This window comes from Cygnus atratus, chromosome 2 (genome assembly GCF_013377495.2).
Source record: "Cygnus atratus isolate AKBS03 ecotype Queensland, Australia chromosome 2, CAtr_DNAZoo_HiC_assembly, whole genome shotgun sequence".
NCBI lineage: Eukaryota > Metazoa > Chordata > Aves > Anseriformes > Anatidae > Cygnus > Cygnus atratus.
This window is the reverse complement of record NC_066363.1, coordinates 125,596,709-125,611,652: the sequence shown is the minus strand read 5'-3', so window position 1 is coordinate 125,611,652 and position 14,944 is coordinate 125,596,709. Positions and strand designations below refer to the sequence as shown.

The following is a 14,944-nucleotide window of genomic DNA, read 5'->3' as shown; positions in this document are numbered from 1 at the left end:
ATAGCATATATGATCTCTTGGTAGCAGTGTGTACAACAGGGCCAAGTCTGTGGTTGCACAGATAAAAACATATTTCTGTCAATCTCCAAAATAGGAATATTTGATTTCTAAACTTTGATGGTTCTTTAAAATCCAGTGTTAATCTGATGGTAACTAAGTTGGAACATTGTACTTTGTTCTTTGGTGCCATACATTATTTTTATTCTTCGCTTTTCTGTTTGCTTACCATTACTTATATTTTTTTCTGTTAATGTTTTAAAATTTAAGTTTTTATTCAAAGGAAATGTTACCAAATATGAAAAATATTGTCAAAATGATATCTGCTTTCCATCCAAAATGCCAAAATAGTGTATACTTCCATCTGTAATTTGACTGAAAATGTGCAGAAAGCAGTAATTTCCTTATTGATATTTTACTTATACAGAAATTGCTGCCTTTGAAGATTGCAAAAAAGGGCTCTGAAATTTCTGGGGTACAAAATTCCTTGCTTTAAGAGGCATTGTTCACTTTTAGATCCCCAATTTACATGCAAATAACTAGTGAGGTGTTATTGATTAACAACTCTGATCTTTTATTTCCTCAGCCATCATGTATGTAATGGGAGCACTTGGTCCTGCAGCTGGCTACTTACTGGGAGGACTTCTTATTGGTTTCTATGTTGATCCTAGGACAACTGTTTATATTGACCAGAGTGATCCCCGATTCATTGGAAACTGGTAAGGGTCAAGCATTTTTCAGAGCTACTCTCTAAATTGCCAGTAGGGACTTGAGACAGGGTGGGAAATCATAACTTGCTCTGACTGAAACTGTGGGTGCTGAGTGACAGCACTCAGCACAGGAATGGCAGGACAGAATATTGATTATTTTATGAGGTTATCAAGGTCACTGCTTCCCAGGACCTATCCCTTCCTGATGGAAGCTGGATAAATCCCAGCTTTGGTTTTCCAAAACAGGCAGCTAGAAGTGCTGAACTCTGTTATCCAAATGAGAAATAGTAAACTCGTTTACCGTTGTCTAGAAGGAGATAGGATGGTGTCAGAACACGGCCTTTCTGGCCTTGTAACTCTGGATGATGGATGGCTTGTGTTTGAGTAGCAGATGATATAAACCATCACATTATTCTCTAGTAAATAGTAGGTTTCCAGCAGTGCTGAGATGTAACGACCATAATCCTTAGATGATGTCTTTGTGCGGCCTTTGATATGTGGCCTGCTTGGAAATGTCTTCTTGAGGAAGCGGGTCTTGAGGATGCTTTGACTGGCTTTTTTTCAGGTAATTCATAAATATGTCCTGAAATCTTCATGCAAGCCCAGAAAAGACTGAAGTTTGTCATCTCAGGAGGAACTGTGCCCCTACTGTGCATCTCAGCTGTTAGTTGTGCTGGTGGTTTATTTCAGGGAGCTTATCAGCATCCTTCAATCATTTTGTTGGCTCTCTAGAGAAGCTGGGGGGCTTGCTTTTGTTTCAGCACATCTTTGATGTGTTTTTTCTCTGGTTCTTGACCCCAGTATTGTATAGAGTACAGATTCGGTTCTTCTGCACTGTATTAGTATTTGTCGCTATGCCACTTCAGTTAGACCATATCTGTTTCTTTTTATCCTACAGTGATCATTCCTGACAGTTTGATGTGAAAAAATCATTCTTTAGAGTGTTCTTAAGTCTTTGAAGGTTTATCACTGCTTTATATATCTTACTTAGCCCAAGAGCATTGCTGCACAGGTCTGGCTGAATTTTCAATGAGAGAAGAGCAAACCTGAGTGCTCAGTTCACCTGTGACCTTGGGGCTAACGACTCTGTGCTCTCATTTATATACTGACATATATATATATATATATATGTATACATATATATACTGACATATCTCACAGGAAAGATCTGTGATGTGAATGTACTACACTGTTAAAAAGTGCTTTGACTAATTTTGAATAAGAGATTTGAAACCAGAGCAAATTATTATACATTCTTAGTAAAATTCTTATGTTTCATGTGTTTTTAGGGAAGTGTTTCAGTTAGGGAAATGTTTCAGTTATTCAGCTGAAATCTTGAACAGGCCCATAAATGTATTCATTAATTGAAATCAATGGGGCTAGGTGAAAGTGGGGCAAGCTTTACTTTTGTGTTTGTCTATAATGTAACCACTGATGTTATTGCCTTGTAGTGTGGGCACATCTCTGTGGTTGTAGCTTAAACACATGAGTTAAGGATGAAATAACCAAAGCAGCATGGACGTAACCAAAGCAGTTAGCTGCTTCTCAGGCCAGGTGCACCGAGTTCTGTGCCGCAGCAGATGGACTGCCACTACTGCTAGTATACAGCTAGCTTGGATATCTGTAACGTTGTCATAGCCAAGTGTATAAGAGAGATCTGCCAAAAAATGCCTGTCCTTTCTCATGAATTACAAGTTCAACTTCCCTCCCTCAGAAGACTGAGTGCCAGGGTTGGATCCTCAGCATCCTTCAGGAGTGCTGTAGCCAACAAACCTGTGGCAGTAGCGGTGAGAAGTCACCTCATACAAATATTTCTGTGCTCAGGCCTTGAGAGTATCTCCTGTGCCAGGCCTTGCAAGCAAAAGGGACTAAAGAGCCTAGTTTGTGCATTTGGAAGATTTTATGTTAAACTGCTAAATGGGTTTTATGTAACTCCAATATCACCTGAACAGGTATCTTGGTGATTTCAATTTTGGACAGGGGTGCTGGTAGAAGTGATGCAAATAAGACTGAAGGAAGGGCAGGAAATCAGCTGTCACAGGATCTCAGCAGGCGAGTCGTGTTCTAGCCAGCACAGAAAAGTAAAAGTCATTCATTTTTTCCATCACGCTGGTTAAATCAGTAGATTGGCTACTGCCAAATGGTGTTCCAGGTCGCTGTATTACTCTTTTGGTTTTTGGGTCTCTATTTTTTTTTTCTGTTAAATTTCTCAAGAGTATTGCCTGCTGTCAAATCTCTGGTAATTAGTTTCACTATTTGTGGTGGCTTATAATAAAAGTTCAGTGGTGCTTAGAGCATCTGTGCATTATTCTCTTTTCTTTTCTGAGGCTTTATCTACCCTTTAAAATTACAACCCTAATGGTATGACAACTGGTCCTTTGTCCCTTGTTACTTAATGACTGCCTGGTTACAGAGGGCTCTGAAAGTGTAGACTTTCCTTCCATTGAAGTCTGTTTTCTGGGACTGTGACATTTTCTCCTTGCAGGGAAATGCCACGTAGCCAAGTTTATATTTATATATGTAATCTAACAATTTGAAATATAAGAGTAGTCTAGCACTTACTTCAGAGAGCTGACATGCTTTTCAAAAGTAGAGTGCAGTTGAGATAAGTTAATGGGCAGTCATATTTGAGATTTTTCAGCCTCGTCTCCTTTGAAGTGAATTAGTGTCTTTGATTTTCATCTTCCGTTTATTATAGCTGTAAGGTTCCTAATTCTACTTATCACAGGGACCAGTGGAAAAATTCCACTATTAAAGGAGGCAATGATTACAGACAAGATAGTAAATATAGCAACTGTGATATACAGCAACAAAAATTGCTCAGAGGTCTATTTTTTACTTAAGCTGCTCCTTTCGAAGAGGTATTTTGCATATATGCAGGACAGGCAACCTGGTTTATCTCATGTCAGACCTGATAAAGTAAGTGCTGCTCTCAGGGTTGTTTCTGATTTGATTTTCCTTGTTTCGCAGAACTTGGGTTGCACACCTGGGTTTTGCACACCTGTTTTCTGTAGGTGCTCTGGGCTAAATTACAGGCCAGCTGTCTTTGCCATCCCATCAAATGTTTAAAACTGCTTTTTATTCAAATGTGGTAACTGTGGGGACATCTGTTAGAAATCATCTGTCATGTTGTTGTCTTTAAGAACTGCTAATGTGCGGTATAGGGATCTCCTTAGTTGTGGAGTAGCCCTTGGCAGCCTGTCAAGTGCTTTGAATCAACTTTTCTTTTGCTGACACTTTTTGAAGTGTTTACCGAGTTCTGAATCTGTTTAATACTTGGATCTTCTTATATAGTCTTTCATCATCATTCCACACAAGTGGAAGAAGTTTAAAGGAATTCCTCCAGCACTGTCTGGTCCTTCCTTAGTTTTAATTGCTTTTATTTGAGGTCTTAGGGCTTGTGCAGATGCCTTTGAGGTATTCCTCTGCATATTTTCTTTGACTTCAAGAACACAGGAAATCAATGGCTTTTTAATTAATACAGATCCCATTCTGACCTCTCATTTCCCATTGTAGGTGTCTTTATTATTTTTGATATCCTCTTTTGTCTGTTTCCCAGTTCTTTGATACTGCTCCAGGAAGATGTGAAATGTAGACAGTGCACATAATTACATACACTGCTGTATTTGTGACATCTTCAGCACTTGGTATGCTGCCATAATGGTCCCTTTGGATTTGAATTTCATCTCGTGCTACATCACAAGGCCCTGTCTCCTTTGCTGTTTCCCGCTGAGTGGGTGGTTTCATATTTCTCTCTATTATTGCCACAGATTGTTTCTTTGATCAGTGCTTTGCAGCTTCTGCCTCTGAGGTCCTGAAAGGGATGTTCCTACATTTTTATTCAGCCTGGCGATTTATTCCCTATCAGATAGTGCTGACTGATCCTTCTGAAAGACTGGTTTCTAATCTATGTATTTTATCAGCTAAAATGAGTGAATAGAGGATTTTCTGTTTATGTATTATCAAAACAAGTGAAAACTTTCAGTAACTTAGATTTGCCTCACAAAAGCTCCCTGCACAATCTTACTAACAAAATCAGTGTTACACATGGAAGTTTGTTTGGTGTTTGCCTTTGCATAACCTGTTATCACACAAACCATTACACATGTGTATGGATCAGCTTTTGTTTAAAAATATAGTTTGCAATATGTTTGCAATGCAAAAGTCATGTCAAACATTTTTGTTTGTTCTGCAAAAAATCCTGTCTCCTCTATACTTTTGAATGTTTAAAATTTGCACAAATATTTAATTAGTAGCTTCCTGAGGTAGCTTACTTTATTAAGGGTAAAGGATGTACAAAAATATAAAATTTGTCCCACAAACTGTGATTTGAAAGCAAAGAGCTTCAAACTTTCATTGTTGTGCTTCAGTGTTGGAGTAAGGTGATTAACTTCAACGAAACTTCCAAGCAAAGGTGTAAATTAGGTCAGTACCTAATGGGACCCGTGCTTTCAGTACATTGGAAGAACTCTGTGGGTGACTTCTGAGGTCATTCTTCTTTATGGAAGCATTGGTGTGAGTTAGACATGTTCCCTTGCAGTCAGGAAAACATAGAGGAAAAATTATATTACCTTATACTGCACTACCTGCCTTCTGACTGCAGAAGGTGAACTCTAGTGTACTTTCTGGTAAGGCCCTGTTGCAAATCTGGTAAGGCCCTGTGTGGCCGTGGTAAAGTTGCTGAAGGTTTGTGGCCTCAGGGAGGATAATTGTGTGTATACTGTTGTCACGTTTCTGGCACTGCACCCTGCACTATCCTCCTCTGTGGGTAGGCCCCAAGTCATTCAGCGTGAGCCAAGGGGTCTCTGTAGGGTTGATTGTATCCCATTCTTACAAAACAGAGGGAGAGAAGAGGGGATCTATTTGTGAAGGGGTATTTCTGGTCATGGTAGCAGAGCAGAGCTGCAAGGTCCTAGGCGTAAGCCCTGGCATGAACTGCAGCACATTGCCAGGCTTCGGGAGCTCTTAACTGGGAAGGGAAGGGGGTTGGACAGTCAGTCCGCTGAGAATTTGGCACTGGAAAGCAGAACAGATTCAGCCCTGATATATCCATCTGGACATCATGCTGTGGATAATGCCATGGATAACCTTTTTCATGTTATCCAGAGAAATACTGTATTGCTTTACTGTGAATTATCTGAGAAAGGCAAAGTAAAAGTGAATGCCTACTTTTAAGAGCTTGGTACTGACTAGTTATCAGAAGGGAAAACTTACAGGAACTCAAACCTGGCACTATTTCAGAAACCATTTGCTGGTTTCTGTATAAATACCTTTATCAGTAGAAAAGCCGACAGAAACATCTTCTAATTAAAAGGTTTTAATGCAGTAAAAGCTCCCCTCCACTCAATTAATTTACTCTAATTTCAATGTTCCATATTTTACAAATTTGTCCTTCCAGCTAGTACAGCCTGTAATAATCACTTTGGTGTTTTTATTTCATGTAATGCATTGGCTTTCATTTCTGTTCCTATCTCCTGGCGTTAGGTGGAGTGGATTTCTCCTTTGTGCCATTGCAATGCTCCTTGTGATATTTCCAATGTTTACCTTTCCAAAAAAGCTTCCTCCTCGACATAAAAAAAAGAAAAAGAAAAAGAAGATGAACTCTGATGATGTCTCAAGTGATGACGAAGTTATGAAAGAGAAAACAAATAGCAAAATACAAGCAGACAGTGCAGTTCCTGCCTCTATGGGATTTGGAAAAAATGTTAAAGGTGAGGTTTGTGTTTAAGTTTTAAATGCTTTAAATTTTGTTTACAGGTTCATCTTCTAGGGTTGTATGAAGTGCAATTGAAGGCAGATTTTTTGCATGTTGTATTTAATACTATGTTTTTCTATTGACGGTCTTTTAAAATTACAAAGTACAGTCGTGAGAATAAGACATCTCTTTACTTAAATTATTGAAGTGTTTATTGTGTATCAGTGACAAATAGGTGGTCTGTTTGCTATAGTTATATGACAAACTGTAAGGTCATATAACTGTATGAAACTATATGACCTCCATTACCAGGCACGTTTGTGCACCTTGTGGTTTGCAGTTGTCATACTTGCTTAAGCTGTCCTTCACACTATTGTGTGTAAAGTGCTCTTCTGAAAAAGAAGCAAAACAAGTAAAAAGGAATACTAGTAAGTGAGTTAAATTACCTTCATGTATTTTAGCAAGTTAACTGGAGAAGATTGTTTTATTTCATATGCATTACCTGGCTATTGTGTATTGCAAGCTTTTTTTGTTTTCCAAAGGCGAGAATGAATGAAACCAGTGCTAATTTTGAAACAAGAAGAGTTCTAAAGATTGACAAGTAATGTGATTTTTATTTTATTCAATAAGTAAAATATTAACGTGAAATTTAACAGTCACTACTAGTGATGGATAAAATGCCATGGGAAGAAATGCAGTGCTGTTAAAAATGAATCAGTGTGAAACAAGTAAATTAGAAGTTTACAATGTAGGCTTACAAGTGTCATAATATTGAATAGTAGAGGACAAAAATGAAAGAAACTTAATGCCTCTGTGTTATCAATGCTGTTTTGTCCACCCTGATTTCTGTGATATGAAAGCTGAGTGTTCCAGGTTTATGATACTCTGATGCAATTAGGACTTAGAGAAATCATGAAATGTCATTTGTGTCATTAGACATCATTTGTACTCTAAACTTTTTTTTTTTTTTTTTTTGGGGCCTTCAAACCTATAGGCCTCTGCCTAGCAAAAGTAGTTGTGGGGTTCTCCTATCAAGGCATTCTCAACTAGGTCAGGGAGGTAGGAACAGGAGATCAGTCTGGACTCCTTTCTAACCATTGCTGGCAATGTCACAGTAGAGCAACTGCTTCATCCTGTAGGTGTGCCTGGAAAAGATACAGGTGTTCAGCCAAACTCTGCATCTGGAGGATTTTCCTGATGCTGGTTCTCCATTTCTGAACATAATTTCACCTTCCAGGTCATGTTGTAAGTGTCTAAGGTATATATCAGCCTAAATGTGTAGTGTACCTTCTACTGACAAAATCCTAGATTAAAATAATACTTGTGCCTCCAAATTAGAGCTTCTCCTATACAAAACATTTCATTTTCTTTAGAAGAGAAACTTTGCCATGTGGAACAGTGAAAAACAGCATTGTATTCCACACGTCAGAAAGACACTGAGCGAGTCGAGATAACACAGAGAAAAGTATTTTGCTATAAGCTGATAATAGCTTTCCTATTAGGTGTCATTTGCCCTAGCAAAGAGGGCCTGCAGCAGGAATGCACTGTCATTTAATTATTTTTCAAGTTTAAGTGGGCTTTATGGAATGAGATCATGCCTCAAGCTTCTCAGTTGATGTAATTTCATTTATAATGGGAAGGAAAAAGGACCACATGTGTCTAAGTCATTTAGCATTGCTTCTTCTGAGATGCCGTGTACAATTTATACTTCCCATTGAGTTTCAGGGCTTCATCTTTTAATAGAATCTTATGGCAGAAACTCTGCTTAGGCAATAGCTGGGAGACAGATGATTTAGTAGGTCACATCTTCTGCTCCGTACTAATAAATATCAGTGATGTCGCAGTCTGTCATGACAGAGGTCAGTGCCATTAACCTGTAAAATCTGTGCATCTTTTCTAGGGAAAGTCTCATGGAAGAGACTGTTTACTTTGATCTTCTGATCTGACATTGTCTTTCTTGGGAAACCTTGTCCTGCTGTAACTTGCCCTAATTTCGTGTAAGTTAGTTTTCTAGGTGAATGAAAAGGAATTGAAAAGTTGTGATAGGAGAGAGCTAGGGTCATTTTTCCTGTAATAGCTGCCAGCACAGGCTGAAGATATAAAACAACACTATCTCCTATTGCAAGTATCTTCCAACTTCAGTGACCTAGGCTTTATGTTGGCCCATGATAGAGCTAGAATCAGATAAAAATATAGATCCATCTTTGCTTTTTCTCATTTTTCAAGACACAAGGGTTTGGAATTCAGTCTTTTCCTATTTATGTTGCAAGTAAACAAAGTGAGAGGGAGAATGCTTCTGAGACAGGTATCAAAAGCATTAAATAGGTCATCGGAGGAAGAAAATTGGATGTTGTTTATTGGAAGAAATGGAGGTAGTATAAATAACATGAGATAAAGAAGATTTATAATGAAGAAGTCGTAGTGCAATCCCACACACAGAGATAAATCAGGAACTTGAGCAAACAAAAACTCTGTTTTCATTTATTATATGGATACCCTTAGGGTTCTGCACCATAGAAACTGTTTCTGCAGTCCATTTTTCTTACCGCTATAATGCAACTGACTATGCAATTGGATGCAGGAGCAGAGTAAAGAAAGCAAATGCATATATCACTCACCTAAAATGTACTGATCTAATCTAAGGGGTGTTAATTGCATGTACTTTATAGTCTTTTTTTTTTCCTATATATTTGTACTTAAAGCAGTATTATCTCTGAGCCCAGCCTCTTAAAAGTGCAATTTTCCTGTCAGCCTTTTCACGTCTGCCAGCTGTCGTATGCCATTCCCAGTCAATCCCGAACGGGGACTGAGATGGGATAATAATGCATGGCAGGGTATCAACCAAGGTAAAAGAAGTTCCTGGGGGATGTGAAGTGCTAAAGTGCTCCCCCGAGGAACCCAACTGAAGTCGCTGTGGTAGATGAAGAGCAGTCAGTAAGAATCAGCACAAAAGCAGGAGATGCTGGGCTGTGCGCAGAGGTGCTCAGTGAGCCCTGTAAATGTCAGAGAGGTCAGGAGACCGTGGGCTGGAGGTCCTGCCCTGCTACTGACCTCGAGCAGGTCACTCCCCCTGCTCCTGGCTTCTGTCATCCTGGAGGACTCGAAGTAGAAAAGGTTGGCATGGCCCCATGCAGTGATGAGCAGCATTAGCTGGAGCCTTGAGAAGCTGCTCAAAAGCAAACAAATAGTCATGTGTGACTGAAAATGGTAATTTCCATTCTGATAAAAAACAAAATTCTGTCTCATATTGGCTCTGCTTTGTACTGTGCGAATGCAGAAGCTGTCCCTGGGACTTCAGTACGGCAGAAGCCACTCTCAAAGCTGCAGACTTGGACAGAGCTGTCAGGGCTTTGGGCACTGGTGGGAAGGAGATCCTCTTGCTGATGGGTGCGTCACCTTTACAAGGGGATTTGTGATGGGCCACAAGAGGACGGTGCTGTAGAGCCAGACGGTTCATTCCCCTGGTTGTATTCACCTTTGGCTAGATGTAAAAGGACAGGGCTAAAAGAATATAAATTAAATTATGGTAAAGGAGATAAAGTTGGGATTATTTCACATTTTTTAAATTGAAATACTGTTTACAGTGCTTTAAGAGTTTTGCTTAGAGCAGTATTTACAAATATTTGTATTGCTTGCAGATTTTTCTTAGGCTTTTGCCTTACCATGAGTCAAGCAGTGGTCCCGCACACCAGTTAAAGAAAATGAGTACTGGCTAGAGGTAAAATATGGCAAAAGAGCAGCAGGGGAAGAAAACTGCCAGTAAGCTAGCAAACCAGTCCAGCAAGGCAGGTTCCAATTTATGTTTAGTTATATACTTATGTTATTTTAAAAAATTATAATAAAATAAAGAATTTAAATTTTTAATTACTTCACAGTAGAGTGAGTGTATTTGCAGACATACTGAATTATTGCTTCCATTTTGGGAGTGTAATTGATAAGAGGCTTATTTGTTCAAATGACAGAATGAAGTTTGTTTCTGCTACACACTTGCTAAAATGAGAGATGGTTTTTGAAGACCTACTAAAAATCCGAACCTGACAGGTTTAATAATGACCTTGAAATGAGAGACTAGGCCTATGGCTAGTCACACAAAAATAATGTGACATTGAAATGTTTTAAATGCATGATTGATTATGTAGTACAAAGGATCCTTAGGGTTTTTATCATTCTTGCTTCTTACTAGAATTCTTAAATTCTGGACATAGGTTCTGTTGCACAGGATTTTACTGTAATCATAGGAGGAAACCAGGGAAAAGCCAATTCTGCATATGCATTTTTATTTGAAAAATTCTTAATATATTACAACTTTTCCTTGTGTATCAGACAGTTGCTCTTCAGAAATCACAAAGAGCTTCAAGTCTCAACTGCTACAGGTTGCATGCATTGGTGCAGCATACAGGAATTATCTGATTTATTTCGTGCCAGAATTATCTGATTTATTTCGTGCCAGAAATGACAGCAATCAGAACAGAGCTGTTCCCTGGAGAATCCTTCACATGGGCTTAAGAGAACCTGTGCTTATTCCAAGACACTCTGAATTTTATCTATTTAGCAGTACAAATCCAGTTTTGAATGTGCTAATTAGTTTTCAAATTAATAATGACCTTTAGGCTGAGTGCTCAGTACCCTGAAAGATATAAGTAGGAGTTAACAGAAAGCACAGCTTTACATCAGAATGCCAGAGCAAAATGTTCAATAGCTCCGCAGTTGTTTATCTAATTAGTTGTTTGGTATCTTTAGATAAAAAATTCTAAACCATACATTTTCCCAAAGATCAGTTTTACCAGGAAGAGCTAAACTTTACTAGGTATTATATTTGGACAAGGTCCTTTAAAATAATAATTTTAGCAGAGACCTTGGGTTTAGTTCTGAGCCAGAGACTTCTAGTTTCTACAGAGAACACCAAATTCATCATCCTAGTGAAATGACATTTCTCTTTGTGATGTCCAGTCTTTGAAAGTTACCATCTTGTTATTTTCTTCCACATTTATTGAGCACATGTGAACACCTGTCTGACGTGCAAAGCTTTTTAGGAGGCCTACTCAAAGTCACTCTTCCACCAACACCTACTTTAAGTCAGTATTATGAGGTTGAAATGTGAAAGATGCTGTTGTTTTTCTCAGGTATTTTTGGATTACTCATACCAGTTGTATGTCTGTGGATGTATCATACATGATCCTAATAGCCTTGAACAAAGTTAGAGTACACTGACAGAGTGGCTGGCTGATGGTAAGGCCACTCGCTGTTACTGAACAGGCACCTTCACTTCCGTAAGAAGTTTTCAATTGTATACCTTTTTGTGTTTTTTTCACTAAAACTTTGGCAGGGAGGACAGAGTTGGAGCAACAGTAAAGATGTCCTATCTATTTGCTGCATTTGAAAACAGGGAAATTTGTGTTCTTGCTGAGTCAGCATTGATACACACACAAAAAAAATGGTAGGGGCCAACCAGGAGTCCTAGAGGATGTTGGCTTTTTTTTTCTTCTCTGAGCAAAATTTGCTCTTTTTGCTCTTTGTTCCCCTTATGTCACTTCTGTCTTCCCGGGAGGGAAAAGATCCTGTAAGATGAAGATGTCTCTTGTTTGAGGCTGGTATCGTGCATTTGCCAGCTCTGGCTCTTGGTGCTGTGATGGGTTGCCTCAGCCAGTGCATGGTCTCTCTGCCAGCGTTTCTGTCATCTCCTCCTCACCCAGACAACTGAATGTTGCTGCTCATAATTAAAAACACCCAATAGCTCAGTTTCTAGCAGATCTGATCCTGGCACACTTTATTTTTCTTGACTCCTTTCTCACAGTGGCAGCAGCATGGTCGTAACTGTTGTCATTTTGAGGGAGAGGCATTCAATCCCGCACCATGTCCCCAGGGAAATCCTGCTACAGCTGCACCACTGCAACCCTGTTGCAGCAGTTTTCTTAAACTGCATCATCTTAGCGTCATGAGAAGCTTTGCAAAAGCTTCTTGTTCTTTGGTTTCTTTTTGCATCTATGACTCTACCAGATAACCCAACCCAAACCAAACCAAAAACAGACATAAAGCAAAAGTCGATGAAGTTTGAGGGCTAAAGGTATTGTAAATCATTGATGTTTTATCTCTTTCATTTCCTCTTGGACAATGAAATCAATTTTGATCAGTTGTATTTTGAACACGCATCATATCTGACAATAAATACCAGTAAATTTTTTTTTTTTGGTACTCACTACCGTAATGTAATTTTTGCACATGGACAGCTGCATTACATATATTGCAGACATGTTGATATTATATTGCCTTAGACTTGTGTTTTCTTTTCTTTTGTTTTTCTGTTCTGCAATTGTAAACAGTGCCACAATTAAAACAAAAACAAATACAAAAAACAGTAAGAGGTTAAAAACATTAAGGTTCAAATTTATCAGTGCTTCTCAATACAGGTTATTCATCACTTATTTCCAGCAAATTTAGTATTTAACATTTAATATTTTTCTTCATAGAGGCAGCAAGAGAGCATTTGTGTACATTAAAATTATAAACCCCATACTCATAATGAATTGATTATTTTTGACAACTGGCATAAGCTAAGGCTGGATGCAGTCAGACAACTGAGGTGCTAATTTGCAGTCTGACAAGCTTCGACTTGACAGGATTCTAAACTCTGTTTGCTTTTATACAGATAACCTGCTGGAGTCAATGGAGTAAATGAGACAGAGTTTTGACTTGACAACTTTTAGCTTCAGTAATGTTCCTGCTCAGGAGTTCTGCTCTTCTGCATTTACTCAATACATTCTTGACATTGAATTCAGTGGGCTTTGGTTCAGTTCACATGAAAAGTAGGAAGCTAATGTTGGGCTGAAAATAATACTTGTCATGCTTGGACAGAACATCTGATCTTGGTAGAAGCCCCAAGGGAAAAAAAATGTTTAAAAATCGTGCCATCTAATCTGAAAAAAAAGAAAAGAAGTCGTGAATAGAGCTATCATCACCTTGACATTGCTAAAGGACTGAATTAAAATGATTTAAGTGTTTCTTTTAACTACAGTTCTGAATTTCATGGGGTTTTGGTATTTGGTTTGAGGATAATTGCAACATCTATGAACACTTTTTCAATTTAAGCTAATGATATGCTCTCATTTTTAATTGATTCTTTTATCCCTTCTGGGAATATTAGTTGTATGTAACGTATGTTGAGATTCATGGATATTGACATTATTATTTCAGTATGCTTTGTCTGCATGCATTGTTAAAATTTTTTAATCATGTACAAAAATGTTTAATATAAAATCTTTTGGTTTCCTTTTCAAATTATAGTATTATTATCCCAGCTTTCCAAGTGTGGTCTTTTAAGCAGTAAGTTACAGAAGGGTATGGGGTCTTTTTTCCTCATGTGGAGTGCAAAATTCAGTATTGTTGGTTCAGCAGGGTGCTATTTCAAAATAAGACATCAGATTAATTCCAAATTTGCTACAATTTCTTGCTGTTTTTCCTTGCTTTTTACTGTTACTGCGTGGGCTCTGTTTCTTTAGACATTTTTTGTTAAAGCAGTCTTCAGTTCGGTTTGTGAAAAATGGGACTGCAGCCCTGGGGCGATGCAGTGAGATAGTGTAAGAGCAATCAGCAAAGAGTGCAATGCAAAATATGCACTCTCCCTTCCGCTCAGCAAATAGCCAGATGCTAGCAAGCCATTATTTACAGTCCATCTCAAAGAAAATCAATTTGTTTTGTTCCAGTTTGCTTTTGTTTTTCACTCATTATTTATAACATTAATTTCTCATTTTTGTCACTTTATAGAGCTTCCAAGAGCAGCTGTCAGGATCTTAAGCAACATGACATTCCTTTTTGTGAGTTTGTCATACACAGCTGAGAGTGCCATTGTTACAGCTTTTATTACCTTCATTCCCAAGTTCATCGAGTCACAGTTTGGCATCCCAGCTTCCAATGCCAGCATCTATACTGGTAAGGCATTGCCAATGAGTGTAATGTTGCAAGGGTTGTTGTTCTTTGGCTGATGAAATAAATCAATATAGGAATGAACCGAACATGGTTTTTAGAGCAGGTTATTCAATTCAGCTTTGTGCATTTGTGATTATTAGATATTCAGGCTGTTCTTTGATGTTTGCTATATTTGTTTAGTAAAATGTGAACCTATTTATATTGTTAAAGAGTTTTTTTTTTCCCATAAGCCTAGATAGTGACATTTTCTAATATGTTAATAGCCTTCAGGGGGAAAGAAAGCAACAAAAACAAGCTAGAAAATGCCCAGGAGTGTTGCTGTGATTTGTGTGGCTTAAAAGATATTTTAAAACTGTTCTTATTTTATGTGAGTTTTACTTCCTTTTTGATCTTTAAAATATCATAACCTTTCCTTCTCTCCAGTGACCAATTGTTTATGTGTACCATCCTTCCTTTACTCATTTCTCCCCTCCAGGCTGATGGTCTTCTCCCTAATTGCTTATTAACACTGAGCACACAGCAATCCAGCCTAGTCAGGAGAGCTCACCAAATGCTCCCTGTCCTGGCATTTCAGGTCTGAGGCCCCTCTTTTGCAGCTGTGGTACTTCCCCTGCTGCTG

At 38.4% G+C, this 14,944-nt stretch overlaps 1 protein-coding gene across 1 annotated transcript in view; it reads left to right on the top strand.

Annotated features, from left to right (window-relative positions):
• SLCO5A1 (solute carrier organic anion transporter family member 5A1) overlaps positions 1 to 14,944 on the top strand; it is a 73,158-nt gene that overhangs the window by 30,833 nt on the left and 27,381 nt on the right. The window contains exons 2-4 of the mRNA XM_035563084.1: positions 584 to 716; positions 6,192 to 6,418; positions 14,164 to 14,328. Of these exons, the coding sequence (XP_035418977.1) occupies positions 584 to 716; positions 6,192 to 6,418; positions 14,164 to 14,328 (525 nt within the window). The remainder of the gene's footprint in view (positions 1 to 583; positions 717 to 6,191; positions 6,419 to 14,163; positions 14,329 to 14,944) is intronic.